This window comes from Eptesicus fuscus, chromosome 20 (assembly GCF_027574615.1).
Source record: "Eptesicus fuscus isolate TK198812 chromosome 20, DD_ASM_mEF_20220401, whole genome shotgun sequence".
NCBI classification, from domain to species: domain Eukaryota; kingdom Metazoa; phylum Chordata; class Mammalia; order Chiroptera; family Vespertilionidae; genus Eptesicus; species Eptesicus fuscus.
Window position 1 is genome coordinate 37,601,605 of NC_072492.1, and position 27,668 is coordinate 37,629,272.

At 46.6% G+C, this 27,668-nt stretch overlaps 1 protein-coding gene across 1 annotated transcript in view; it reads left to right on the plus strand.

Annotated features, from left to right (window-relative positions):
- The first annotated feature begins 13,334 nt into the window (after window positions 1-13,334).
- Window positions 13,335-27,668, plus strand: part of NMT1 (N-myristoyltransferase 1) — a 40,612-nt gene continuing 26,278 nt past the window's right edge. Inside the window, exon 1 of the mRNA XM_008149245.3 lies at window positions 13,335-13,522. Within this exon, the coding sequence (XP_008147467.2) occupies window positions 13,392-13,522 (131 nt within the window). The 5' untranslated portion in view covers window positions 13,335-13,391. The remainder of the gene's footprint in view (window positions 13,523-27,668) is intronic.

The window sequence follows — 27,668 nt, forward strand, 5'->3', positions numbered from 1 at the left end:
CCGTGGTTGGCAAACTGCGGCTCGCGAGCCACATGCGGCTCTTTGGCCCCTTGAGTGTGGCTCTTCCACAAAATACCACGGCCTGGGCGAGTCTATTTTGAAGAAGTGGCATTAGAAGAAGTTTAAGTTTAAAAAATTTGGCTCTCCAAAAAGAAATTTCAATCGTTGTACTGTTGATATTTGGCTCTGTTGACTAATGAGTTTGCCGACCACTGGGTTAGAGGATTTAGGATCATGCTGGGAGCTGACTGGTCAGAGGTGAGGTAAGGGTAATAAGTCATTTCTTCAGGTACTGAGGACAGTTCTGAGGTCTGTTCCAGTGTCTCTCCTGGTTTCTTGGTAAAGTAGCCAGGGGTCATTCCACCTTAGGGCTCAGGAGCTGAAATATAACTTAGGTCAAGGTGTTATCGTTAGCCTGTCATAGTGTGGACCTTGTGACCATTAGTCAGATTCAGGCTAATGTTCTTGCTGATTATCCGGGGGAAGGCTAGGTTTCTGAGTGTATATATATAAAGAGATATGATTTCTAGAGCTAAGATTTGAAGCTAAATTTAATCAATATCATAAGGACCTTCGGATTCAGGTTTGTCTAGAGCCTATTTAATACTTGAAATATTTAAAAGATACCACAAGGGTCAGAGCATGAGGAAGCTTAGGTGAAGCCATCAACTAGGACAGAGGTGGTGGTCTATACTGGAATGCCTAAGGATCTCAGCTCTTACGCCATAGCATCCTTACCACTTAGGTTTCTACTATTTAGTGTGCTAGTTTAAATTATATCCTCTGACTCCCACGTACAACCTGTGCACCAATCATGGAGCTTATTCTACATTTCCCCTTTGCTCCCAATTTAAGTTGTATTTCTACATTGTCAGAGAATGCTCTTCAATTCCTATCTCCATATTTTAGTCTTAGATTTATAATTAAAACTATTCAATTTTCATTATCTGTTCTTTTGCCAAACTTTTCCAATCGTCTCTTAATTAGGTGAAACTTGACCCCTTGTAGAATTGTTAGCAGGAGTTCTTAAATATAAGATTTCTTGAGTTCCGAAAGTTTAAAACTAAAATCCTTGGCTCACTTTTTATTTGAGTTTTTTTAAAATGTTTCTTCACTCGTACTTTCTGTAATCCTATCATGTAGTGTTCGTTTCTTTTTTTTAAATAATGTTTTATTTTTCAATGACAGTTGATGTACAACATATTAGTTTCAGGTGTACAAACCATATAAATGATTAGACATTTACATAACCCTGATAAATCTAGTACCCATATAACACCATAATATTTTTTTAATGTTTTTATTGATTTCAGAGAGGAAGGAAGAGGGAGAGAGAAACATCAATGATTAGAGAGAATCATTGATTGGCTGCCTCCTGCATGCCCCACACTGGGGATAGAGCCTGAAACCCAGGCATGTGCCCTGCCCGGGAATCAAACCGTGATCTTCTGGTTAATAGGTCAACGCTCAACCACTGAGCCACTTTGGCCGGGCTGACACCATAATATTTAATAATTATTTAATAATGGCCCCAAAGCCTAAGAGTAGCGAAGTTGGCAATTTGGTACACCAAAGAGAAGCTATAAAGTTTATTTTAAGTGAAAAGGTATGTATGTAAAGAAAAAAACATTCATAGGGTTTGGTACTATCCGCGGTTTCAGTCATCCACTGGGGGTATCAGAAAGTATCCCCACAGAGATTTCAACCACGTGCATAAGGGACACATTCAACGAATATTCAGTGAGCGCCAAAGCTTTGCTGCACCAGGACCCGGCCCATAAACGTGTCTCCTGCACAGCAACTCTTCCTTTATAGACAAAGAGAGCCCCCCCAGTGACACCAACAACAATCAAGACTTAACTATACAAAGGAGGACCAAGATGGAGGCATAGGGCGGAAGCCTGATTGTTGCCTACCACAACAACTTTGAGACTACGACAAGAGAGCAGAGCAGACACCATCCAAGACCACCATAGGGCTGGCTGAGTAGATGCTCTACAACTAGAATAAAAGAGGGGTATGTGGGATGATGCTGATGCCGGTGACCCAAAGACCACACTTTAAGAACTACGGCTCAGGCGACACAAAAGAACTATGGCTCAGGCGATACAACAGCGGCCTGGAACATGCTCGGCGCAGTTCCCCCGGTGGTCTCCGGCTGAGGGGACGGCTCCACTGGCAGCCAAGCACGGACAGACGAACCCCTATGAGACATGGGGTGGGAGACTCCGCGCTTGCTGACCTCTGAGTCCGTCAAGAATCTCAACGCCTCGGAAGCGGCCAGCCACCAATGCAGACCCAAGGGCCGACGCAGCGACGCCAGACTGGCCCACCGCCATGCACCGGGTGCACCGGAGCTTTGCCGAGCCGCCGCCCGACGAGTTCTGCAGAAGCCATACTGGAGCTCTGGAAGGATGGCCAGGGGAATTGCTGAGGGGGGATTGACCGGCAGGAATTGGGATCGGGAAGACGGGGCCCCGCTGAGACCCGGGTGCGGGCGGGGTTGCGCGCCTCTGGGCTCGGGTGTGGTCACACGCCTCTGGGTATAAGTGAGGCCTCAAGTCCCTGGGTCTAGGTGAGGCCACATGCCCCTGGGTCCAGGTGAGGCCGGACTCCGGGTCCGGGTGAGGCCAAGTGCCCCTGGACCCGGATGACGCTGGATCCCTTGCCCGGGCGAGGCCAAGCGCCCCTGGGTCTGGGAGAGCCCACACACCCCTGGGTCCAGGCGAGACCATGTGTCCCTGGATCCGGGTGAGGCCGCGTGCACCTAGGCCCGGGTGAGCCCAAGTGGCCCTGGGTCTGGGAGAGGCCAAGCGTCCCTGGGTCCGGGTGAGACCATGTGTCCCTGGATCCGGGTGAGGCCTTGTGCACCTAGGCCCGGGTGAGCCCAAGTGGCCCTGGGTCTGGGAGAGGCCAAGCGTCCCTGGGTCCGGGTGAGACCATGCGTCCCTGGATCCGGGTGAGGCCTCGTGCACCTAGGCCCGGGTGAGCCCAAGTGGCCCTGGGTCTGGGAGAGGCCAAGCGTCCCTGGGTCCGGGTGAGACCATGTGTCCCTGGATCCGGATGAGGCCTCGTGCACCTAGGCCCGGGTGAGCCCAAGTGGCCCTGGGTCTGGGAGAGGCCAAGCATCCCTAGTCCGGGTGAGACCATGTGTCCCTGGATCCGGGTGAGGCCTCGTGCACCTAGGCCCGGGTGAGCCCAAGTGGCCCTGGGTCTGGGAGAGGCCAAGCGTCCCTGGGTCCGGGTGAGACCATGTGTCCCTGGATCCGGGTGAGGCCTCGTGCACCTAGGCCCGGGTGAGCCCAAGTGGCCCTGGGTCTGGGAGAGGCCAAGCGTCCCTGGGTCCGGGTGAGACCATGTGTCCCAGGACCCGGGTGAGGCCTCATGCACCTAGGCCCGGGTGAGCCCAAGTGGCCCTGGGTCTGGGAGAGGCCAAGCGCCCCTGGGTCCGGGTGAGACCATGCGTCCCTGGATCCGGATGAGGCCTCATGCACCTAGGCCCGGGTGAGCCCAAGTGGCCCTGGTTCTGGGAGAGGCCAAGCGTCCCTGGGTCCGGGTGAGACCATGCGTCCCTGGATCCGGGTGAGGCCTCGTGCACCTAGGCCCGGGTGAGCCCAAGTGGCCCTGGGTCTGGGAGAGGCCAAGCGTCCCTGGGTCCGGGTGAGACCATGTGTCCCTGGATCCGGACGAGGCCTCGTGCACCTAGGCCCGGGTGAGCCCAAGAGGCCCTGGGTCTGGGAGAGGCCAAGCATCCCTGGGTCCGGGTGAGACCATGTGTCCCTGGATCCGGGTGAGGCCTCGTGCACCTAGGCCCGGGTGAGCCCAAGTGGCCCTGGGTCTGGGAGAGGCCAAGCGTCCCTGGGTCCGGGTGAGACCATGTGTCCCTGGATCCGGGTGAGGCCTCGTGCACCTAGGCCCGGGTGAGCCCAAGTGGCCCGGGGTCTGGGAGAGGCCAAGCGTCCCTGGGTCCGGGTGAGACCATGTGTCCCAGGATCCGGGTGAGGCCTCGTGCACCTAGGCCCGGGTGAGCCCAAGTGGCCCTTGGTCTGGGGGAGGCCAAGCGCCCCTGGGTCCGGGTGAGACCATGTGTCCCTGGATCCGGGTGAGGCCTTGTGCACCTAGGCCCGGGTGAGCCCAAGTGGCCCTGGGTCTGGGAGAGGCCAAGCGTCCCTGGGTCCGGGTGAGACCATGTGTCCCTGGATCCGGGTGAGGCCTTGTGCACCTAGGCCCGGGTGAGCCCAAGTGGCCCTGGGTCTGGGAGAGGCCAAGCGCCCCTGGGTCCGGGTGAGACCATGTGTCCCTGGATCCGGATGAGGCCTCGTGCACCTAGGCCCGGGTGAGCCCAAGTGGCCCTGGGTCTGGGAGAGGCCAAGCATCCCTAGTCCGGGTGAGACCATGTGTCCCTGGATCCGGGTGAGGCCTCGTGCACCTAGGCCCGGGTGAGCCCAAGTGGCCCTGGGTCTGGGAGAGGCCAAGCGTCCCTGGGTCCGGGTGAGACCATGTGTCCCTGGATCCGGGTGAGGCCTCGTGCACCTAGGCCCGGGTGAGCCCAAGTGGCCCTGGGTCGGGGAGAGGCCAAGCGTCCCTGGGTCCGGGTGAGACCATGCGTCCCTGGATCCGGGTGAGGCCTCGTGCACCTAGGCCCGGGTGAGCCCAAGTGGCCCTGGGTCTGGGAGAGGCCAAGCATCCCTGGGTCTGGGTGAGACCATGCGTCCCTGGATCCGGATGAGGCCTCGTGCACCTAGGCCCGGGTGAGCCCAAGTGGCCCTGGGTCTGGGAGAGGCCAAGCGTCCCTGGGTCCGGGAGAGACCATGTGTCCCTGGATCCAGGTGAGGCCTTGTGCAACTAAGCCCGGGTGAGGCCACGTGCCCCTGGGTCTGGGAGAGGCCAAGCGTCCCTGGGTACGGGTGAAGCCAGATCCTGGGTCCGGGTGAGGCCGTGCGCCCCTGGATCCATCCGGGTGAGGCTGGGTCCCAGGCCCGGGTGAAACCACGTGCCCCTTGGGTATGGGTGAGGCCACGTGCCCCTTAGTCTGGGTGACGCCGTGCCCCTGGGTTCGGCCGAGACCAAACCAGAGGGAGTCGGACCTCCGTTACCACCATTTGTCCACCATCCAGAGCTGAGGGGTCAGTGCTGACATGTACACATAAGGAACTACTGGACATCGAAATTGGGTCTCAAAAGAACTGTTGGTCCAGGGGGAAGCTCGCTACAGATTGATTCATTTGCCTGTCAGCATAAATATTATTGCTCGTCTCACATTCAGTTCTTATTAGTATATATCTAGTGACATATGATCTCGTTCATCTAGAGGAATTGATGAACAACATAGACTGAGGAACAAGAACAGAACCAGAAGCAAGGAGGCATCGATCGGACTATCGGGCCTCAGAGGGAGGATAGAAGAGGGTAGGGGGAGGGTGGGGGGGAGGGGGAGAGTTCAACCAAAGGACCTGTATGCATGCATATAAGCCTATCCAACGGTTAAGTTCAACAGGGGATTGGGGCATGCATGGGGAGAGGGGTGGGAGGGGGATGAGGACAAATATGTGACACCTTAATCAAAAAAAAAATTAAAAAAAAAAAAAAAAAAAAAAGAAAGTATCCCCACAGATAAGGGGGGACTACTGTACATAAAAGCATCTAATGGTGCCTTACATACAGTAGGTGGCCCTTAATTAACTCCTGCTCTGACTCCTTTCCCTCTCCCTAAACTGTACGTCTGTGCTCTGCTTCCTTTAAGGTAGTAATTGTGTCTCTCTTCACCCCTAATATCCCAAGTGCTTAGAATAATACCCAGCATAGCATGGATCCAATACATTGAGGAATGAAGTACTTCAACACCATTCTCTGATCACTTCAGTCACTGAAACCTTTTTTTGTTAACATCAGTAGCACTGACAACCACCACCCAATAAATAGGATTGCATCTCATGATCAAAAGAGCCATTTGGTCCAAACATCCTTCCAGAGTTCGAATCTCCTCCACATCATCTCTCCTGTCTATACCTGGATATCTCCAGTGTCAGGGAACTCACTGATTTTTGGAGACAGCTTCATGCTGTCTTTGAATTCTAGTCCTGGCAGTTAGAAAGTTCTTCCTTAGATCTTTCCTAGTTCTAATCCATGCGGTCATGCAGAACAATTCTAATACCTATTTCATAGAACCATATCTAATGGCCCAGTCCCCGTCCTGGATCAAACAACTTACAAATAACCTAAGTTTGTGGTTTTTAATCTTTTCCCTACTCCAGACATATCAGAGGGATACCCAGACCCATGGCTGGCCATGGCAGTGATAGAGATAGGAACATGCCTGCCCCTCCCCCCAAATCATCAGGCTCTTCCTGGGGCATCTACACTAATAAAAGAGAAATATGCAAATTAACCATACCTCCGTGACACCCACCAGCCAATCAGGAGTTACTATGCAAATTAACCCAACAAAGGTAGTGGATTAATTTGCATACACAGGCGCGGAGCGAAGACTGAAGGCTCTGGCCTGAGTGAAGACTGAAGACTGAAGACTGAAGACTGAAGACTGAAGAGGTTTGGCTTCTCCACTGCAGCTGGAGCGAAGGCCTGGGTCCTGGGTGCCAGAGGAAAACTGGTGCTGGCAGCCAAGAGAAGGAAGGCCTATTGCACGAGTCTTCATGCAACGTGCCTCTAGCATTGTTAGGAAACCTCTGCAGATGATTCTGCTTTTCCCAGATACTGCCTCACAGTAATGTGAGCTATTGGTGTACAAATGGGGGCTTTGTCTTCTAAGTAGGCATCCTTGTGGTCTGATTTGTCAACAGCAGCTGCATCTCGCTCTGGGGCGGTCCCAGAGGAAAGGCTGAAGGGCTACTGCAGGGGCTTCATCCCAGGCACCTCCTAGGAACCGAAGTTCTGCCTTCGCAGTTTTGAGGTGATGTCTCAGGGCTTTTTCAGCTCAAGCACACATCCTGCATTATTCGGGATGGCATGGCAATAATGATCTTTGAGCTCTCTCCATCCTGACAATGACCTACATCTCCTTCACCTCTGTGTCCTTAGCATCTAGCGTGATGCCTGGAATATAGCGCTGCTCCAAGTTGTGTGTGATGAACAGTCCTCTGAGTCCGCTAGAGGTGACTCCTTTGACTCCTGGCTCTTTGACTCTTGGTCTTAATATTAAACTTACTTTCTGTGTGTTTATTTTAAATAAATATTAATGTGCAATTAAACTTATACTGTACCTCACAAATACCATTAATATTTATTCTTTATTAAATAGCTTTTAAAAAATCCTCCCAATGGTTGTCACCAGCTCGAAGATAAAGTCCAAACGCCTTAGCCTGAAACTTAAGACCTTCTGTGACTTGGCCCCTGACCACCCCTCCAGACATGTCTCACCAGGTGTTCCCCTTTGGGAAAGGCCAAGGAGGATGGTAATTTAGTCATTGCACCAGACTTTGTGTTAAAACACCACGTTCAAGCCTGAACTCATGCTAAGAAGCCGTGGAACTTTGGGCAAATCACTGAACTTACTGTTTTCTCATTGTAAACCCTCCCTGCTCATTGCACAAGGTCAAACAAGGCAGTTGACGGCAGTGATTAAAAGAGATCATGTATCATTGCATTTTGTGGGCAATAAAGCACTGTACAAACATAAGGGGTAACAATACTGTGTTCCTGCCTCTGCCCTTTGCTTGTATCATTTCCACACCCTGAAAGCTTTATCCCTTCTTTCTTACCATTCACTCATGTACTCACGCATACATCCAACAAATATTGATGGACGTAGCAGGAGCCTGAATGTACTGTTTTCTCATTGTAAAACAGGAGTAAACCTGTGTGCTGGCCCTGATACATAGGCGAGGAAAATCCAATCTGTTCTCTGCCCTCACAGAACATAGGGTCTTGTGGGGGGAAATGATTACAAACTGAATAATCATACAAACAAAAGTAAAATTGCAGCTGTGACTTAAGCTCAGGAGTGGGTCCATAGGGCCTGCCCTCAGAAACTATAACAGGGGACCCAGGATTTAAGCTGTCTCCAAGGCCAAGTTCAAAGTCTGCTTTCTCCAGGAAACCTTTTCTAACAGTGCCCCAGAGAGCTGCACCCTCGCCCTGCCCCCAATTTCAGTTAACTTCTCTATCTAGCTCATTTCATCAACCCAGCCAGGCCTTATTTTGTTATCAAGTGAGCCTGGTTTTCTGGATTTCACTGTGCCTTCTGGGCAGGGAATGCCTGGCACACTCTCTTATATACCATAACACCAAAGCAGAGGCAAACTCCATGTCACATGAGCTCTAGGCTCATGTGTCAGGGATGTCATTTAATAATGGCCCCAAAGCCCAAGAGAAGGGTACCCTTTCTGAGAGTGAGCGCTAGAGGAGACAGGAAGCTGCCTGAGACCACCTCCCCATCCCTTATTTCATGATTGTGCCCACTGGCCCTGTTCTTCAGAGGAGAAAAACTCTCTTCCCTAGAACATCCAGTCGACTTCCTAGAATGCCATCTTGCTCCAACAAAAATTGGATCATATCTCTCCCCAGCTAACAATCTTCAGTGGCTCCTGAGTCTTCAGGACAAAGCCCAAACTCCTCAGCATGGCATCCACATCCCTTCATGGTCTGACTCCAGACTAGTTCTCCAGCTTCAACTTCCAAGATGCTCCTCACACTCTAAGCTCCAGTCATATCATTCTTTTACTTTAAAATATATTTTTTAAAATATTTTTATTTGGAGGGAAGGTAGGGGAGGGTGGGTGAGTGGGAGGTAATCAACCAAAGACCTTGTATGCATGTATGCATAACCCATGGATGCAGACAGTTGGGGGATGAGGGCCTGGGGCTGGTGGCAGGGGTGTGTGTGGTTGGAGGAGGTTGATGGGGGGGAAAAGGGGACATATATAATCTTTACAACAATATTTTTAAAAAAGAAAAAAATCAAACCTATTTGAAATGCCTAAATAATATATATTTTTTATTGATTTCAGAGAGGAAGGGAGAGAGATAGAAACAACAATGATGAGACAGAATCACTGATCGGCATGCCCCACACAGCATCGAGCCCACGACCCGGGCATGTGCCTTGACCAGGAATCGAACTGTGACCTCCTGGTTCATAGGTCAATGCTCAACCACTGAGCCATGCCAGCTGGGCCAGTCACATCATTCTTGTTGTAGTACCTCAAAAGCACCTTACTCTTCGGCAGCTGGACTTTCACACCTTCAGCCTAGAATCTACCCATTTGTCTGCTTCCCCTATAAAAACTCAGCTTTTCCTCCAGGATCCCTTTTCCCAGGTTAAGAGTCCCTCTTCTAGGCTCCTGCTACATCCCGTGTTCCTCACTCTCTTATACACTATTCTGTAACTGTTAGTCTGTGTACTGACCAACTCATGGAATGAACCCAGGGCACGGACTTTGTTTTATCCCTGATTCCCTAGTTCCTCCCACAGAGCCTAACATGTCATGAGTGCTCCAAGGTACTGAATATGTACAACCTGGCTGGTGTCTTCCTAGGCCCATTAGAAGAAAGGGTACCTGATATGTTGGGAGTACAGCAAGGGCCTTGATCTGTGACAGACATTATGAGAAAGTTTTTCTTTGATTATCACAGTAGTCATGCGGACTTCTTGGGAAGGGAAATACTTTATTAGGTATTGACTGTCCCGGACACTTTACTAAGTGTCTTGTGTGCACTGTCTCATTTTATGAATGAGGATATTCAGGTTCAGAGACTTGCCTACGGTCACTCACTAGGGAAAGGCAGAGCCAGAACCCAGGGAGGCCCTGGCCAGGTAGCTCAGTTGGTTGGCATGTCATCCCCAATACGCCAAGGATGTAGGCTCGATCCCTGGTCAGGGCACATACAAGAAACAACTTCGATGTTTTTCTCTCTCTCCGAGATGAATTTTTTTTAAAAAATTAGAATCAGGGAGCCAGACTCTGAAGCCTGTTCTCTTAACCACTATATTCTGTCCCCAGAAACAACCGTGAAGGGATAATGGAGGTATCTATATGAGGAGCAATTTCCAGAATGTGCAGAACTTCACAGGCACATCCCTCAGTCATCCTCTGGGCCTGGCTGTACCCCACTTCCTTCTTATAATGCTCCTGTCAGAACGGGTGAGTAGGAAGAGCCAGCAGAGCTAAATGGGAGAGTCCTGTTATTCCAGTGTGATGAGGTGCTCAGAAAGCCAGGAATGTTTATTTTGAAAAGAATAAGAATTTTAGGAAACCAGCTATCAATTGTAGAATATGTAACAACTACCTAGGACGACACAGGATTATGTTTCTACATAACCCCGTAAGGCAGAACTCAGCCAACTTTCCACCAATGAGAGCTGTCTGAAAGAGGAAGGCTGTCTTTTATTATTATTTTTTAATCCTCACCTGAGGATAAGTTTTTATTGATTTTAGAGAGAGAGGAAGGGAGAGGGAGAGAGAAGAGAAGCATCGATTGGTTGCCTCCCGTATGTGCCTCAACCGGGGATAAAACCCACAACCTGGGTATGTGCCCTGATTGGGAATCAAACCCTTGACCCTTTGGTGTACAGGACAACACTCCAATCAACTGAGCTGCACTGGCCAGTGCTAGGAAGGCTGACTCTTATGAGGGAGTGGGAAGGAGACTGTAAACTCAAAAGGCACTATAATCACATGTGGTAATATTCAGTTATCAAGTGGTCTTTTTTTTTTTAAGTACATATACTCAATTTCTTTCTTTTTAAAAAAATGTTTTTATTGATTTTTTAGAAAGAGAGATGGAGAGAGAGAAACATCAATGAGAGAGAAACATCATAGATCGGCTGCCTCCTGCTCATTCCCCACTGGGGATAAAGCCCACAGCCCAGGCATGTGCCCTGACCAGGAATGGAACCTCTTGGTTCCTGGGTTGATGTTCAACCACTGAGTAACACTGGCCAGGCTCAATCTCTTTTTAAAAACATAAGATTAAATTTTATTATTCAGAAATCATGGGTTCTACAAAATCTAAGTGAGGATTCTAACTTGAAAAATCCTAAAAGAGAGGGAGTAAGAGCCTCTCTCAGGTCCCTTCTAATTCTGAAATTCTCAGAGGTGCTGGATTCCAGAATTTTGGATTTGGATTTGCATTCTGAGCTTGGTCATGTTCACCCTGCCGGACTACTTCCCAGAAAAGGCTCTCCGCTGAGCAAAAACAGCTCTGTCTGCAGTGAAATGCAAGGCAGCCTCTCTTACTTAAGCTCTGAACTGCAAGAATGGCAGTGTCCACAGAAACCAACCAGCTCCTTCATTCCCTATCATCACTCTTCCTCGGCCCTGTTTCATTAGCCTTCAGTTAACCTCTGCGTATCTGTGAGAAAAGAAAATGCAGCGTTGGGAATTGGAATACCTGATGTGGGTTCTGGTCCTGCAACTCGGTATCATTGTGAATTTTTTTTTCAAGCACAATTTTCTTCAAGTCCCCTTCCCTATGTACTTCCCAAGGTCACATAGCTACAACAGGTGAAACTAACACATGTAAAGTTTACTGTTATTATCTCTGACCTCCTCCACTTACCTGCAGCTGCAGGTAAGGTGGTGTGTGTTCACAGCAGTCTTGGCCCTGCAGGGATGGGTATAGGTGACAGCTCAGCTCTCAGCCTGAGCAGGTGTCTTTGATTGCCTTCCAAAGCCAAATATAAATGATTTAAGATGATCTGATTTGGAAAATATTTACTTCTGCTCTTGCGACTAATATAAAAACGAAGAGTTGATAATATTTAGCTCTTTTGTTTCCTTGAGTCAGATGGGAACTGTTTTTCCCATGTTGAGAGTTTCCCAAAGGCAAAGATCACTTCCCCTTTTGGCCAAGGAACTCTTTGGTGTTAAGTTGTCTTTTCCGCCCTAGCCAGTTTGGCTCAATGGATAGAGCGTCGACCTACGGACCAAAGGGTCTCAGGTTTGATTCCGGTCCAGAGCACATGCCTGGGTTTCCGGCTTGATCCCCAGTAGGGGGCGTGCAGGAAGGAGTTGATCAATGATTCTCTCTCACCATTGATGTTTCTATCTCTCTCCCCTCTCCCTTTCTCTCTGACATCACTAAAAATATATTTTTAAAAAGAGATGTTGCAGTTACTTTCTAATAACTGATGTCCTTGGGTAAATGTATCAGACAATGGGACTTTCGTAGTGATAAAGAAGATGGCCTAAGGAAAGACAAATTAAGATTTATATACTGATTTTTCCACTTATTAGCTATGTAACTGTAGTTTACCAACCAATATAGGCCACATTTCTTCCTCTATGAAAAAAAAAAAGGGGGGGGGGAATAGAGCCCACATTTCAGGCTTGTTCAAGAATTAAATGAGGCCCTAGCCAGCTTGGCTCAGTGAGCGTCAGTCAGCCTGTGGACTGAAGGGTCGCGGGTTTGATTCTAGTCAAGGGCACATGCCTGGGTTGCCGGCTTGATCCCCAGTGTGGGGTGTGCACGAGGCAGCCGATCAATGATTCTCTCTCATCATTGATGTTTCTATCTCTCTCTCCCTCTGCCTTCCTCTCTGAAATCAATAAAAAAAATATTTAAAAAAAATTAAATGAGAAGTTTGTAAATCTTTACCGCAGAGCCTGGTATATAAGTGCTCAATAAAGAGTTAATTGTGGAGGGTTGCTGCGGAGAATGAAAGGGACACTGTAGGGTGGAGCGGGGAGAGGCCACAGAGGGGATAAATGGTGATGGAAACAATAAAATAAAACAAAAGAAAGGGCACTGTGTGCGGAAGAGCTTGGTGGAGACAGGCACCTGGAGGTCCTGAAGCAGCAAGGTCTAACCCGGCAGTCAAGTCTCCTGGCTCAGAATCAGTGCTCCGCACACCACCATCCACCGCCCCTCCTGAGGCCTCGATCTACCAACCACCAGAGGCCGCCCAGAGTCCCGAGTAAGGAAGGCGACCAGGAGCCAACCTGGCTTCTTGCAGGAAAGCCCCTCTAAGAAGGCTTGATGCATTCAGGCGGGTCACACACGCGGGCCTCAGACCCTCTTACTTTCTCGGGAATGGTAACGGTCCTTAACGGCAGTCAATAACGGTTCTCCAATCGCCCGGGCACTAGCAAGGGCAGGCTGAGGTCAAACCTTGGATTTTGGAGCCTCCACACCCGAAACCCTGAACTTACACCGAACTACAATTCCCAGCATGCCTCACGGCGACGGCCATCAAAGCGAGGCCCAACGCCCAGTGTTTCCGAGTAGTGCTGGCCCTGGCCTAGGACGGCTTCCCCTCATAATTTCTGGGTATTGTAGTCCACCTTGTTCCGGTTTCCCCGGGAATGAGCCGCGCCCACTTACGTCTCCCTTCGCCACAAAAACTACAAAACCCAGAAGATAGCGCCCGTTCCCCTCGTCCAATAGGAACACCCCATGTAGCGAGGCGCGGAGGCCGGCTCTTGGAACTCAAGATGGCGGACGAGAGTGAGACAGCAGTGAAGTCGCCGGCCCCTCCGCGGCCGCAGATGATGGAAGGGAACGGAAACGGCCATGAGCACTGCAGCGATTGCGAGAACGAGGAGGACAACAGCTGCAACCGGGGGTAACGAGATCCTCGGAGTCCAATTCCTGTCCAGTCTCCCACCACCTGGGTCTCTGGGGTGCGGGGAAGTCACCGGGAGCTTAGTATAACCCCACCCCCACGTTCTTATTGGCTGAGGCATTGAGATTCTGCCTGGTGATTGGTTGCTTTCTTTGTCATTTACCACGGGTGGGTGCTTAGTCTATTAAGGGCCGGGGACATTCAATACTTTTATTATGTAAAAGTTCTTCTGTGTGTGCTTCAGACGCGTCCCGGGAAAAGAGTCTGTAGGATAAAGGTTTTCGATGGCACAACACAGGTCAACATAACAGTACAGTTCAAAGGGAACGTTACGTATAGAGGTGCTGTGTGAACAACGTGATTAGCAATAAATAATAAAACCCTTCGCTGCACTTCATCCTCAATGAGGAAGTTAACCAGGCTATACAAACCATAATTATGTTGTAAAATGTCACTACCAGAGGATCTCCAAATATTAACTCACCTTATAAACCCTACACAACTACTGTGTAATAATGTTTTGGTGTTTACGGTGTCTGTTGCTCCAAATAATTCACAACTTTCCTGAACAATATATAATTAGGTCTTCCGGCATATTGGTTCTGTTAACTTTGCGAAGTCGCCTCAAGCTTCAAGAAATTGAGTGATGGTGCTTCTTGGACAGTGTTTGGAAGTGGGTTTCATACTGCATCTCCTGTACTCTAGGGTCTTGCCCACAGGTAACTGTATGTTCCTCGGGCAGAAGAAATGTATCAGGCGTTTGAATGTTGAATTCTGTTTCCAAATCAGTTTTCACTCTTGTTAGCCACACCCTGTCATTCCTCTTCACATGGCTACAGTGGCTGGTGCTGATGCTCACTCTCCCTGTCTGTATCTATATTTATATTTATGTAATTTTAATGGAAAGTCATGAAAGACTGTTTTGAATGTATAACTTTGGCCAAATCTGTGGTCTGATTTTCATAGCCATCTTGTCATTTGCAGTATTGATGGTATTGCTGGAGGTAAAGGTAGAAGGTTGATGTCTTTGGATAAACTTTTTTAAAAAAATTCCGAGAGAACATAGGATTATTAAAGTGGCTTATAATCCACCTGTGATGAACCCTCAGGTTAAAAGATCTTTCTGTTTCTCAGCCAACATTAAAAATGGGAAGAAGGTAGAGAAAAGGAAGCTTGTCTGTTTTGGTTTCATAAGACTGTTCTTTTGCTATAACTCACAACAGATCTAAGGTAATAAAAACCTTGTTTTGAAGTTTGGGATTCCTAAGAATGGAAGAGCTGAGAAAGAGGAAATAGGAGAAACAGAAAGAAGGGAAAGTGCAGCCCTTCTGAATGAGCGTTGTTGAATTAGAAAGTCATTTCAGAAGTGAAAGGACAGTTTCTTTGCTCTATGTGTAGTTGCTTTTATTTTATTTTTTTCTGCTAAACGGTTGCTCTGACCAGTGTCTATAGCTCATTAATGGGTTTTGTTCCCTGTAATCTATGAATCATTTTGCAAAACTGCCCTGGTTTATTAAGGTATAACAAAGTGGTAACCTTGAAAAACTTTGAATGGGTTTCTTTTATTGCTGGTTGTTTTGTTTACAGTTGTAATCTGGGTGAACAGACTAAGTTTATTAGCATCTGGAACCTAGAGGTCTTTATAATAAATGAGTTTGGAGGTGGCAGGTGAGAACCAAAGGACCCAGCCTGGAGGACAGAGTCTAGTTTTGGCATTTAGATTCTGAGGTAGACTCAACATTTTCCCGTTAATTGTCAGAGTAAACGGTTTTGGGAAGAAGCTGTGTGGCACGGTAGGAAAAGCATACACTTTGGAGTCATTCAAACCTGGGGTCAGCCCTGGCCTGTGTGGCTCATTTGGTTGCGCCTGGTCCTGTGCACTGAAGGGTCTCGGGTTCGATTCCTGGTTAGGGCACATGCCCCGGTTATGGATTCTGTCCCTGGTCGGATTGCGTATGGGAGGCAACCGATTGATGTTTCTCTCTCTCCCCCTCTCCCTTCCTCTCTCTCTAAAATCAATAAAAACATTTTAAAACAACGACAAAAACCCTGAGTAAAAACCTGGTTCTGACACTTAATAATCTATGACCTTGGGAAAGTTACTTAACCTTTAGTTGTAGGGATTAAATGACATAGCATTTGGAATGAAGTCTTCCCCCTCCCTCTTAGTCTTCAAATCTTCCTTCTCCCAGCTTGCCTGCCTGCCCTGATCACGTACTATATTTTTTGTAACTTTTATCTTAACATTAGTTCAGCAACATATGTGTCTAGTCTGTGCCTCACCTGACTCTCAGGTGCCTGAGATGCCTGGCTCTTAGTGTGCCTTAATGAATATTTGCTGAATGAATGAATGGCAAGTGTTAAAGTTCTTAGCCCAATGTTAGTGGAGTTTCATTTCTGCTCACTGAGGGGAAGGATGTCAGATTTTTCTTACATGTACACTTTCTGTCCTCAAATAAGTCCCATTGTAAACCTTACTACAGATTCTGTGAAATACCTTTGACAATCAATGATCCCCCAATTCCCTGTGGAAGTTTTCCACTGCTTTTTGGCTTCTTGAAAATTTTATTGTCTTTACTTGTATTATTTAAAATGTTTTCAAAAGTGACATAAAAGTTGGAGGGGAATATCTCCCTTTGATGCTCATAATTTTAAAGTATAATATGCAATTAGTTCAAACTAACCATTATTCTCTTAGGCCTTTCTTTCAGGATGGGCTCACAGTGCTTTATATTAATGAAATGAGCTACATTCATGCACTGGAATAACAGGAAATTCAGTTGTGCTAGTTTCTCATGTTCCTTTGTGTATAAGTTTAGTTCTTGACTTTTCTTGTCATGTTTTTCTTCCCTAATTAAACATTTGGTGAGTCTAAATTTCATATGTACATATAAATGTGTAAGTGCACATGCATACATATACATTGTGTGTGTGTGTATATTGATGTATCTAACTGCAGTTTTTCTGTCTGCTTTTTTTTTTTTTTATTCACTCAACAGAGAAAAGGAGGGCAGTATTTTTACCCTGGTACTTGCCTGATATAAGTTAATTACCCTCAGCAATTGAGAGGAGGGTCAGACTTAAGATCATTTTTATGCCACATCCCCCAGCAGTTCATGATTCATCTACATATATGGTTCATTTGCTTGTTTGTTTTTCATGAAAGGCTTTCCAGGAAGTATCACTAAAGAATAAACCTTACCAGCTGGCAGATTTTGGTAATATTTGGTACCAAATAGGTAATATTTATCTGGCTGTTTTGGAACAGGAAATTACTTTTAAACTCTTTGGTTCCTAGGAGTGTTTGGCATTTATTTTGCAATGTCATCTATACCATTGAGATGCTGTTAAGCCATGGGTCAAGAACCCTTTAATAAGGGTCTCTTTTCCATCCTGTTCTCTTACTCCAAGGGGACAGGTTAAGATGGGTTCTGAAAAGCTTTCCTCCTTCCTATTTATGCGTTATTATCCCGTATGAAGAAACTTAACAGAAAAGAATGGTCTTTTTTTAAAGGAATTCCATAAGCTATCCTTACTTGCTTTTTATTTATTTATTCAGATTCTCCAAAGAGTTGTTCTTTCCATATTTATTTGATGGCTTATAACTGCATCTAGCTCTTGGAAAGAAGAAATCTTTTAGTTTCTTAATCGCTCTCTTCAGCTTTTGGTTTTTCAAAACTAGATCAAAACAGAAATGAAAAGAGAAGCCTCATCACTGATATCAAATAAGTGTTCTAATTTTATTTTCCAATTAAGTGGCAATTAAAAAGAAACTAATCAAGAGCTGCTTCAAAGAGAAGAGACTGGAAAGCAGAAGAAATGAAAAATTAGAGCCTATTTCAGGGAGGCTGCTGCTCGGGGCAAACAAGTTTTGCTGATTTTTCACATTGTTTAATGTGCTCACTCCAAAATTTCCCAGCTTTACTAAGTCTGCAGTTAACCCTTCCCCTGCGAAGTTTATCGATTTTAGGACCATAGATTTAGTAACTTGAGGAGGATGCTTCTTTAGCTTTTCCTCTTTAACTGTTTATTTTAAATCTCTACCCTGCTAGCCTCTCTTCTGATTTTTCAAGGAGGGTGCTTTGTGATTGTTGCATTTAGGGCACACTGAACACAGTGTTTTCTATTGAGGGCACACACACACAAAGAAACTAAATTCTCCAGTGGGGTTAGTCCTTCAGAATTTTTCTACTGCTACTGACTTTGGGAGGCAACTGAGGAGGATTCACTGTTGTTAAGTGTTCAGTAAATGTTATACTTGGTTGTTATTACTGTGTGCTGGGCACTTGGACATCGCTGAGCCCTTTGCATGGATTATCTCAGCTAGCCTTCCGTTATAACTGGTTTAGCTTATGTAATGAGGCTTGGGATTTGCATCTTCACCTCTCCATATGACACCCTGAAAGACCCATTATGAACTTACAGATTTCTTCTCCCTGCTGCATTGACTTCTACATCCTGACTCCGTAAGACTGTGAGTCCTGTCTTTGGATCCATTCAGTAACCCAGGGACTCACCCTAACTAGGAAGCCAATTGGTGATGGAGGCGGCTTAAAGGTGGCCCCTGTAAACTCTCCTTTATGGACCAGAATTTTTTTCAGAGGTCATTCTAGTGTGTGAAATTGCTGCCTTTATTGAGTCATTGCTCAGAAAATTACTGAAAATGGTCTCTGAATAGCATTTGACTTGACCTCGGAGTTGCCAGGTTACAGTCTAGCTCACCACACCAACCCAGAGGTTATGGAATTTACATTTCTGTCTCATTCCCATTTTAAGCTCTTGAGTATATTAGAGCTTGAAAAAAAAAAAAAAAAACAGACAAAAACAAAAAACCCACAGTTTTCCTTTATGACAGGAATTGGCTTGTTCATCCTCAAAATTCTGGCTAACTAGCCCGGAGAGGGCAGAGGGTGGCAGTAAAAGCAATCTTTTGTAATCCCTTCCCACAACCTGCTGTCTTCCACAGGCCTCCTAGGGTACCTTGATGGCGTCCTGAGTGTTTTTTCTGTCATGCAGGATTCACAAGCAGTTTCTTACATAAATAACCGATTGGTGGAAATTTGCAGAGTTTGCATTACGTGATCCTGCAGTCACAGCAGTAGAGAGGGTAGGCAGCGATTCCTGATTCAGACCATGCGGTTTCTACTTGGGCACTCGTGTAAATGCCACTTTGTTCACCTCTCCTTGAGCCTGCTGAGTACTAAGAGGATTGCTGAACGTATCATACCTCATGAGTAAATTGATCTGCAGAAGGATTTCCTGATGTCTAAAAGTGGAGTCAAGAGGATATTAGAGGCTAGGATTTATCTAGTAAGGTTCTCTGGAAATTTTGAATTTTAGCCCAAAGAGTTCATTTCCAGTTTTTAGGGGGGTAAGTGACTGAAAATTGTGAATTTTATTTTCTGGACTCTTTTTTCCTGTTGATCTCATAATTAAAACTAAACCCGTGGTCTGTGTTGAAGACATTGGAACCATTTGATGTAGTTATAGTGGAGATTTTTTGTTTTAACTCTTACAGGAATAGGATAGGTGCTAAGGAGAGAGAAGCAACAAATAAAGTTGATCATTTAAAATCTTAACCAGTAGCTCTAATGAGCACAGCATGTCCACTGCTTTCATAGAATATTAATATAGCTGTCCTATGGAAACATTACTAATGATGTTTTCTGACCCTCTTTTAAGCTCTAGCTTTTCAGAGTTGTATTTTAGTCCATTATGCCTGGAAAGTGTCAGTCAAGCATATATTTGTTGAGTTTTTAGCTGTGTGCTCAGCACAACTAGAACAGCTGTAAAGATGTGGTCACAACACTTAGGAACTTTTTAATTTCATTGGGAAGCCAGGAAGCAGCACATTATTATATATAAAGTATTAAATTGTTTGGGAGATTAGACTCTTAAATCAGGCATCAAGGGGACATCTAGTACGCAGAGGAGGGAGGCTTTCCGTATAAAAACAGTGTGATGAAACAGTGTTCTTTTGGCTTTGGAGATGCTCAGCTAAATTCTCACAGGGAATAAGACTAGTGTTGGGGGAGGAATGGGCCAGGTCTTTAGAGATTGGTGGCCTTTCTCTGGGTACTAATTGGTTAATTGATGACCAATTTGCCTCACATCTTGGGTCTTGGTTTCCTGTCTGTAAACAAGTTAAGTTAGATAGCCCTGAGATTCCTTCCAGCTCTGGTGGTTAGAGCCCACAGTAACAGCTTTCTGTTCCTCAGCCACGCACCTTGGAGTGGATTTTGTCATTCAGTGGGATTGAGAGGAGGTCCCGGTTAAGATGCTTACTACTCATCTTGTCTGGAAGTTTGCTGCTCCTGTTGTTCATCTGTCAGCTTGCCCTTCCCTCCCACCCACGCATAAACCCTGGCACTGCATTCTATTTCTAGAAATAAGTACTGAGGTTCATTTTCCATCCCCTCCCCCAGCCCTAACTTTCTACCACAGCATCCATAGGATTTCTTATATGTTTGAATTTAGAATATTTTGGCCTCTGGGTCTGTCATTCTGCTAATTCGTCCCATGTTCGCTAGGTTGTTCGTTAATGACTGGGTTGATCAACTTTACTTTAGAATGTAAATTTCAAAATTTTTCTGTGAACTCCCACATCCCTTTCCATTGCAGGCACACATCACTCCCCCAACATCCGCCCCCCAGCCCCAACCCCAAAAAAAGGGCAAATTTCACTAATTCTCTGCTCATTATTTTGGAACCAAATGAACCAAAGTTAGATTTTGATTTTTTTGTATTCCAAGGTCTGGTCGATCTCTTTGGAGTATGTTAAGGTGACCAGCAAGCTTAGAGAACTCTCAGAGATTTCTGTGTTAATTTGTAGAATCCCAGCATGCCCTGGGACACCTACCCAGTCCCTGTGAACTTCAGGTTCCTTTAAACATGATGCCCAATTCTTAGAGAAGGCTAGCCTGGCCTCTGTGGGGTTCTCTGGTTTGGTTATCCCCAAATCCAAATGGAGGCCATTCTTCTGTGAAATGATACTGGCTTCCTACGTTTCTTGAAGATCTACTTTCAAGGTCTCTGAGCTTGGTTACTTGTGAATAATTACAATCACCTTAAAAGCTAACCCTAGTGGGCTCCTTGGAAGTCTCTTCTCTATTCTATTTGGGATGTTGGCTGTGAGAGCATGCTGAGCTCGTAACGTGTTCTCATGGCTATGGCTCAGTACCTGGGAGCTCATAAAAATGGCTTTTTAAGAAAACTTCGCTTTGTTCTTCAGCTGTCTCTGTAGGCTTGATGTACAAGTTGAAACAGGATTGTTGCTCAGTAGCTGCATGTGCAAAGTCAAGCCAATACAAGGAAATGATTTTAGTTTGGATCTTGGAGTTTGCCAGCACTAGTATCAATAATGCATAAAACAGAACAAGAGTTCAGCCCAAGATCCTTCCACAAAAATGGAGTTGTTGAGGAGATGGCTTCATAGAAGTGTCTCCACTGAAGAGCAAGAGCAAACAAAGGCAGGAAGGTAGTGTTTTAGTGATTTGCACACCGGTAACGATGTCTGAAGTTGGAGGAAGTATCTTCTCTCTTCCTTATGTGAAGTTGTGTTTAGTAAGTATCCAATTGGTTACTACATAACAGTGATTCACCTTGACCTTTGATTCTTTTTTCTATAGAATTATATAAAAAAATTACTCTTAAGGTAATTGATATACAGAGACCAGAGAATTCATTCCATATGCTAAAACAGTGGTCGGCAAACTCATTAGTCAACAGCGGCAAACCGACCACTGGATGAATAAGGATTTGTAAATTGTATCAGCAATGGAATGATGGTTTGTCTCCTAATATCAACCAGTTTTTAAACCTTCTAATGCTGCATATAATTCTGAGATTGAAGTGAGACTGTCTCTGGGAAAAGAAAACCACAGCGTTGTCATAGGCTGCAAATGGACCTCTGTGTGGTAACAAAATTGAGTTAGTAAAAGAAAAAATTATCTTCAGGGCATAAATGACTTTATGCTTCCTGTTTTTTGCTATGGCCTTGGGGGTTTTGCTGAGCATCTGGTTTTATGGAGTTCATCTAATTCCTCCTCTGAACGTTATCAGTCTTTCTTCCATGATATGCCTTCTTTATCTCATTGATATAATAGGTAGGAGGGTGCACTTGCATGTAACTTCATGACCTTACATTTGGAATAAAGTAACCTCCAGCCTTCACTGGATCTTCCTGATTTCCCAGTCTTTGCATCAGGAACCTGATGAGAGAACATGGCCAGACAGGTGGCAGCACAGTTATTCCAGAGCAGGGGGAGGTAAGGGTGGATGAACAGATGGGCTCTGAGTGTCAGTGGCCTAAGGCAGTGGTCGGCAAACTGCTGCTCTCGAGCCAAGAGCCGCGGTTTGCCGCTCTGTTGACTAATGAGTTTGCGGACCACTGACCTAGATTCTTAATTCCAATAATTACAGGCTTTTGTTCCTTGTGATTAAGCCCCTATCCCAGTGGTCAGCGAGCCGCAGTTTGCCGACCACTGGCCTAGGGAAGAGTTGGGCTTGATACCTTCCAGCATAAGAAGCTGCTGTCCCTGTAGGCTTTCAGGCATGGAGGAACACATGGAAAGCCACTTTCACAGCGGCGAGTCCCACAGCTGTAAGATTTTAAAATGATGCAGAAAGGTGAAATCAAGGAGATCCAGTAAAGATTGGAGGTAACTGTAGTCCTTGTGTAAGGGTGTGAAGTCTGGATTTGAGTGCTCCTACCAGGATTCGGAAGAAGACATTCTACAACAGGAAATGGCAGCATGTGGTTACAGATCGCCTTCTCCCTACACAGTATGAAATTATAATTGATATTCATAATGATCCCAAGGCATTTTAAGACCATGAATGCTTTCTGAATTATAAAATAAAGCTTAAGTGGTATTTACCATAATGTATGGGAAATGTATTTTATACTGTCTTAATTCTTTGAAAGTTGGTTTTCTAGAATATGCAGCTAAAACAATATCCTGAGTTTAGCTGATTCTACAGATTAAGGTTTAGTGTACTCTCAGATTGAACTCCTAATTTTGACTGTTTTGTTTTGTTTTCAAATTGTTTTATTACCCACAGAATTGTAAATATTTGTTCAAGAATCTTGATCAGATAATTAATTATGAGAAATTATAAAATATACAGGAGATAATTATGGTTCATAAATTTTATTTGTCAATTAGCAGGGTACATCTGAACTTCAAGGAAGAGCTAAAGTTTCTTCGTATAAAGCTTAGCCTTACTTTGAAGTATTTAGGAGTGAAGCATAATGTCTATAACTTACTATGAAATAGAGTAAATAAGATGGATAAATGAATGGGTAGAGGGATAGATGGACTGACGTGATAAAATAAAAATAACAAGATTAAAGAATCTAGGTTAAGCCCTAACCGATTTGGCTCAGTGGATAGAGTGCTGGCCTGTGGACTGAAGGGTCCCAGGTTCGATTCTGGTCAAGGGCATGTACCTTGGTTGCGGGCACATCCCCAGTAGGGGGTGTGCAGGAGGCAGCTGATTGATGTTTCTCTCTCATCGATGTTTCTAACTCTCTATCCCTCTTCCTTCCTCTCTGTAAAAAATCAATAAAATATATTTAAAACAAAAACAACCAAAAAAAAAAAAAAAGAATCTAGGTTAATTGGAGAATCTAAGTGATTGACATGAATGTTTACCACAAAATTCTTTCAACTCTTTTGAATCTTTGAAAAATTTTATTTGTTCTTCAATCTCAGACAATCCTATGAAGCTGATATTAGCCTTATTTTACAATGAAGAAACTAGGTGCAGAAATGTTGAATAATATGCTTAAGGCCACCCAGCTAGAGGGGACTGAGCTGAACCCGGAATCTAAGGCTGCTACTTAAGGAGAGGTTATGTGGTGAAGTAAAAATAACACCCAGTTCCCATTAATAATCATCTTTGGAACCCAAGTTCAAAGAAGCAATCTTTTGTTACAAGACGTATTTGAGTCACCCAGTACCACACCTGGCATGCAGACATGTTCAGTCCTACTTACCTCCTTGCTTATTCCTTCAGCAGTTTCTTGTTCTAAAGTAGGACTGGCATATCTAAATGGATCAGAAAGACTTCTGAATTATTTTTTTAATATATATATGTTATTGATTTTTCACAGAGAGGAAGAGAGAGGGATAGAGAGTTAGAAACATCGATGATAGAGAAACATCGATCAGCTGCCTCTTGCACAACCCCTACTGGGGATGTGCCCACAACCAAGGTACATGCCCTTGACCGGAATCGAACCTGGGACCTTTCAGTCCGCAGGCTGATGCTCTATCCACTGAGCCAAACCGGTTTCGGCAGACTTCTGAATTATTGACTCATTACAGAAAAAAATTAGACTAAAGATATTATGCCTTGATTTCAAATCTAATTACAACTAATTTACTCTTTTTTAAAAAGTCCCTAACATTATGTATTTCCAGGTGCTGTGGCCCAAGAATACATCTTTATTCAAAAGATGTAAAGTCCAGGGAACATGCAGATCTCTGAAGAAGAAAAAACATTGCAGTTACTAATTCATAAAAGTTTTGGGAAAATTTTAAATTCATTAAGCTTAATACTTTTGCACCCTGGGTGCAGAGTGAGCATGAGGCAGGAGAGATCCCCGCCTGAAGCGTTTTTCCTGTGACCCCCTCTAGGTCTTTAAGACCAAAAAGTGCCAACAATGGCCTGGTTCCACATGTGTTTCCTTGCCAGATGTTTCACTTGCACTGACTAAAAGGCAGGATCCTTGGATGAGCTTCCCTCAGGTGGGGACAGACCCAGTGTGGGGATTCCCAGAGTGGGGTGGGTGCCAGCACCTTTAATAGATTTTCTTGTCTAAGGGACCCCATTTCTGAGGACGAGGAGAGATACTGTGAGGTTCGCGGCGCAGGGAACAAAGACAGAGAGTCCAGGCCAGTCAAAAGGAAGTTTAATCTTGCACTCCCGGGCGGGCGAGGGTCCCCGGTCCTGAGGGTAGGGCTGGGAAGTCGCGCTGGGCGGGAGCAGAGTCACTTTTTTTATACAGGTGTTCAGTGAGGGCAGAGGACCATGAGCTGAGGGCGGGTGGAATTTCCACCGCGGGCAGGGGTTCCAGGAATGGAGCCAGTATCTGCGCCACCATTTGCCTGGAGCCCTGGTCTGTCACGGGTTTCAGGAAGGGACCCGCATTTGTGTCGCCATCTGTCTGGTGCCTAGTCTGTTATCTGTGTCACCATCGGTTGCGTGCATCGGCTTCTGGAAATCCTCTGACCTAACATCTCGGCCTTTTGGTGATAGGGGGCGCCGAAATCGTCCTGGCTACTTCCTGCTGACCAGGGGCGAAGAGTGGGGGGTGTTAAAGGCCAGGGTCAGGCAGAGGCAGATCCGAGGGCAGCCGAGTGTAGGGATGGAGCAGGAGCTGGTTTACAGTCACCCGTGACATCTCCGCGATCTGGGAGCGGATGAATTTGAGGAGGCAGGGGGCTAGGAGAAAAAAGACACAGGTGAGAATTAGGGGCCCTATCAGGGGTAGGGTCCAGGTAGCTAAGGGGCTTTGGAACCAGCCGAAAAGAGAGTTGTCCCGGGAGTGTCTTGCATGTAGCGCTTCACTCAGCTTGGTCAGACCTGGAATTGGGCCTCCTGGGCCCAGACATATTCCCGGGAGATGTAGATGGTCCCTGAAGGGGTCAAGCTCCAACCACTCCCATATAGTTTTCCCATAACGCCTGCAACCCATCGTTGGTCCCAGGGGTCCCGGACCCTGATGTTGAAGGTCCCATTCTTCCAGAAAAAGGGGCCAAACCTGACCTCATTATAGGCATCATGGATGACACAGTCTGACCAGCGGCAACCCCCATAGGTGTTGACGTCTTGATTACACCTGTCTGGGTCCCGCTGGTCGTAAGCAAAACAGACATATGGTCGGCCCCAGTTGGACACTGACTGGAGGTAGACGGCAATCAGGATCTCCGCCTGGCAGCCGGCCAGGGGGCAGTCCTGAGACCCCACCAGCACCCGGCAGTCTTGTGTGCTGTCCTCGTCGCAGGCTTCATGGACCTTGAACCTCCACACATAAGCGGGTGGGTGTAGGTTGCCCAGGGCCGGGAGGAGAAGGAGGAGGGGGAGGGCGGCTAAGGCAGACCTTAGTGGGGCCCAACACCTCACATTTATAGAAGTCATGCTGCTCCGGGGTCCTCTTGAGTCTGGAGAGGTGGTGCCACGACGGATCGCCAAGTAGTTTGGCCGCGGTGGGGTTGAGAGGATTACTGTGTGAGGTCCCGTCCACCTGGGCTCCAAGGCCTTGGGATGTAGATTCTTAAGGAGGACTGAGTCCCCCGGCTGGAGGGCTGGTCCTCGGGAGCCTTGGTCGGCTGGTTCTGGCCTGGGCAGAAACCTGTCAGCGTGTTCCCGGAGCAGCTGCCTGAGTAGAGACAGGTATGGAAGATAAGAGCCAGGAGAGGAGGGTCAGTAGGGAGACGATGGTTGAGCAAGAAGGGTCTCCCATATAGGAGTTCAAAGGGGCTTAAGAAGGTGGGGCTCCTTGGTGTAGCCCGGATTCTGGTCAGGGCCATGGGCAGGAGGTCCGGCCAGGAGCTGCGAATTTCTAGAGAGAGTTTAGTTAGATGGTCTTTAAGGAGGCCATTGGCCCTCTCGACCTTACCCGATGATTGTGGGCGGTAGGGTATGTGCAGTTTCCAGGAGATGCCAAGAGAGGTGCTAACCTGCTGAACGACCCTTGATATAAACGCTGGGCCGTTGTCTGATTGTATGGAGGTGGGGAGACCGATCCTTGGGATTATGTGTGTTATAAGGGTCTCAGCCGCCACCTCAGCAGTTTCCTTGCAGGTAGGGAAGGAAAGGAGTAGTGGAAGCCAGGGACCTGGATGGTTGGATAAGAGGTTAGACACTGAATATTCTGGTTTAGCTTAAGAAGTACCCAGCAACCTTGTCCTGCCTGGCTTGGAGACTGAAGCCTCACTTTCTTGCTCAGAGTAAAATGGCCCTTGTACAATTCTTATCAACAGTTAATTTAGAACTTCTTTCTTTCTTTCAACATTTCTCTTTTCCTTCTCGTCACATACACAACCTTCACAAAGTTCACACTTTCCAATTAGCCTTCAAACCTTCCTTCTATGTCCTTCAAAATGCATAACCATGCCTCAGACCTTCCATTAAGTATTTCTAAACATGTCTAGCAATCAGTGTTTCAGTATTGTATACTATTTTAAAATATTTAGAAAAGGCAGAGGGAGGAGGGAGCAGGCCCCGCAGCCTGTTCCCAGGCCTCTAGCCGATTGTATTTTATTTTATTTATTTATTTTTTTTTAAAATATATTTTATTGATTTTTTACAGAGAGGAAGGGAGAGAGATAGAGAGTTAGAAACATCGATGAGAAAGAGACATCGATCAGCTGCCTCCTGCACACCCTGTACTGGGGATGTGCCCGCAACCAAGGTACATGCCCTTGACCGTAATTGAACCTGGGACCTTTCAGTCCGCAGGCCGACGCTCTATCCACTGAGCCAAACCGGTTAGGGCTAGCCAATTGTATTTTAAACCGCAGCATTTTTCCTAGAGATAATGATCTCAGTTTCTGATAAGTCTGTGCAGTCAAGAAAGTTGTTCTTTGGGAAAGGTGGAGTGGGGAAGAAGCAGGGAGGCTGAAGGGCTCTGAGTGAGCTGCAGAGTGGCCCCTAGTTTGGTGAGGATATCCCGTCCTAAAAAGGGGCCCAGGGCACGAAGGCATGACTAGGAACGAGTGGGTTATAGGGCTATCGTCGGGGAGACGGAAGGGTCCGGTGGCCAGCAGACAGGTGGATTTGCCGTCAATACCCATGACCGAGATCGTGGAAGGGAAAAGGGGCCTTGAAAAGGAGGGCAGGACAGAGAAGGAGACCGGCTTACCCACTACCTTGAGCGTTACCCTGGGCTCGGTGAGGGTGATGGGGGTCATAGAGTCTAGGCATCTTCAGTCTTCCGCCAATCCCAGCATGGCCAGCGGTGGGTCATGACCTGGAAGGGCGGCCCCTCCACGCTGAGACGCAGAGGGCCCGTCACTTTTCCAGGGGCAGTCACTTTTCCAGTGGCCGCTTTGACCGAACGCTGGGCAGGGCTTGGTTGGAGCCTGGGGCCGGGAGCACTGCCTTGCCCAGTGGCCTTCATTTCTGCACTTGAAGC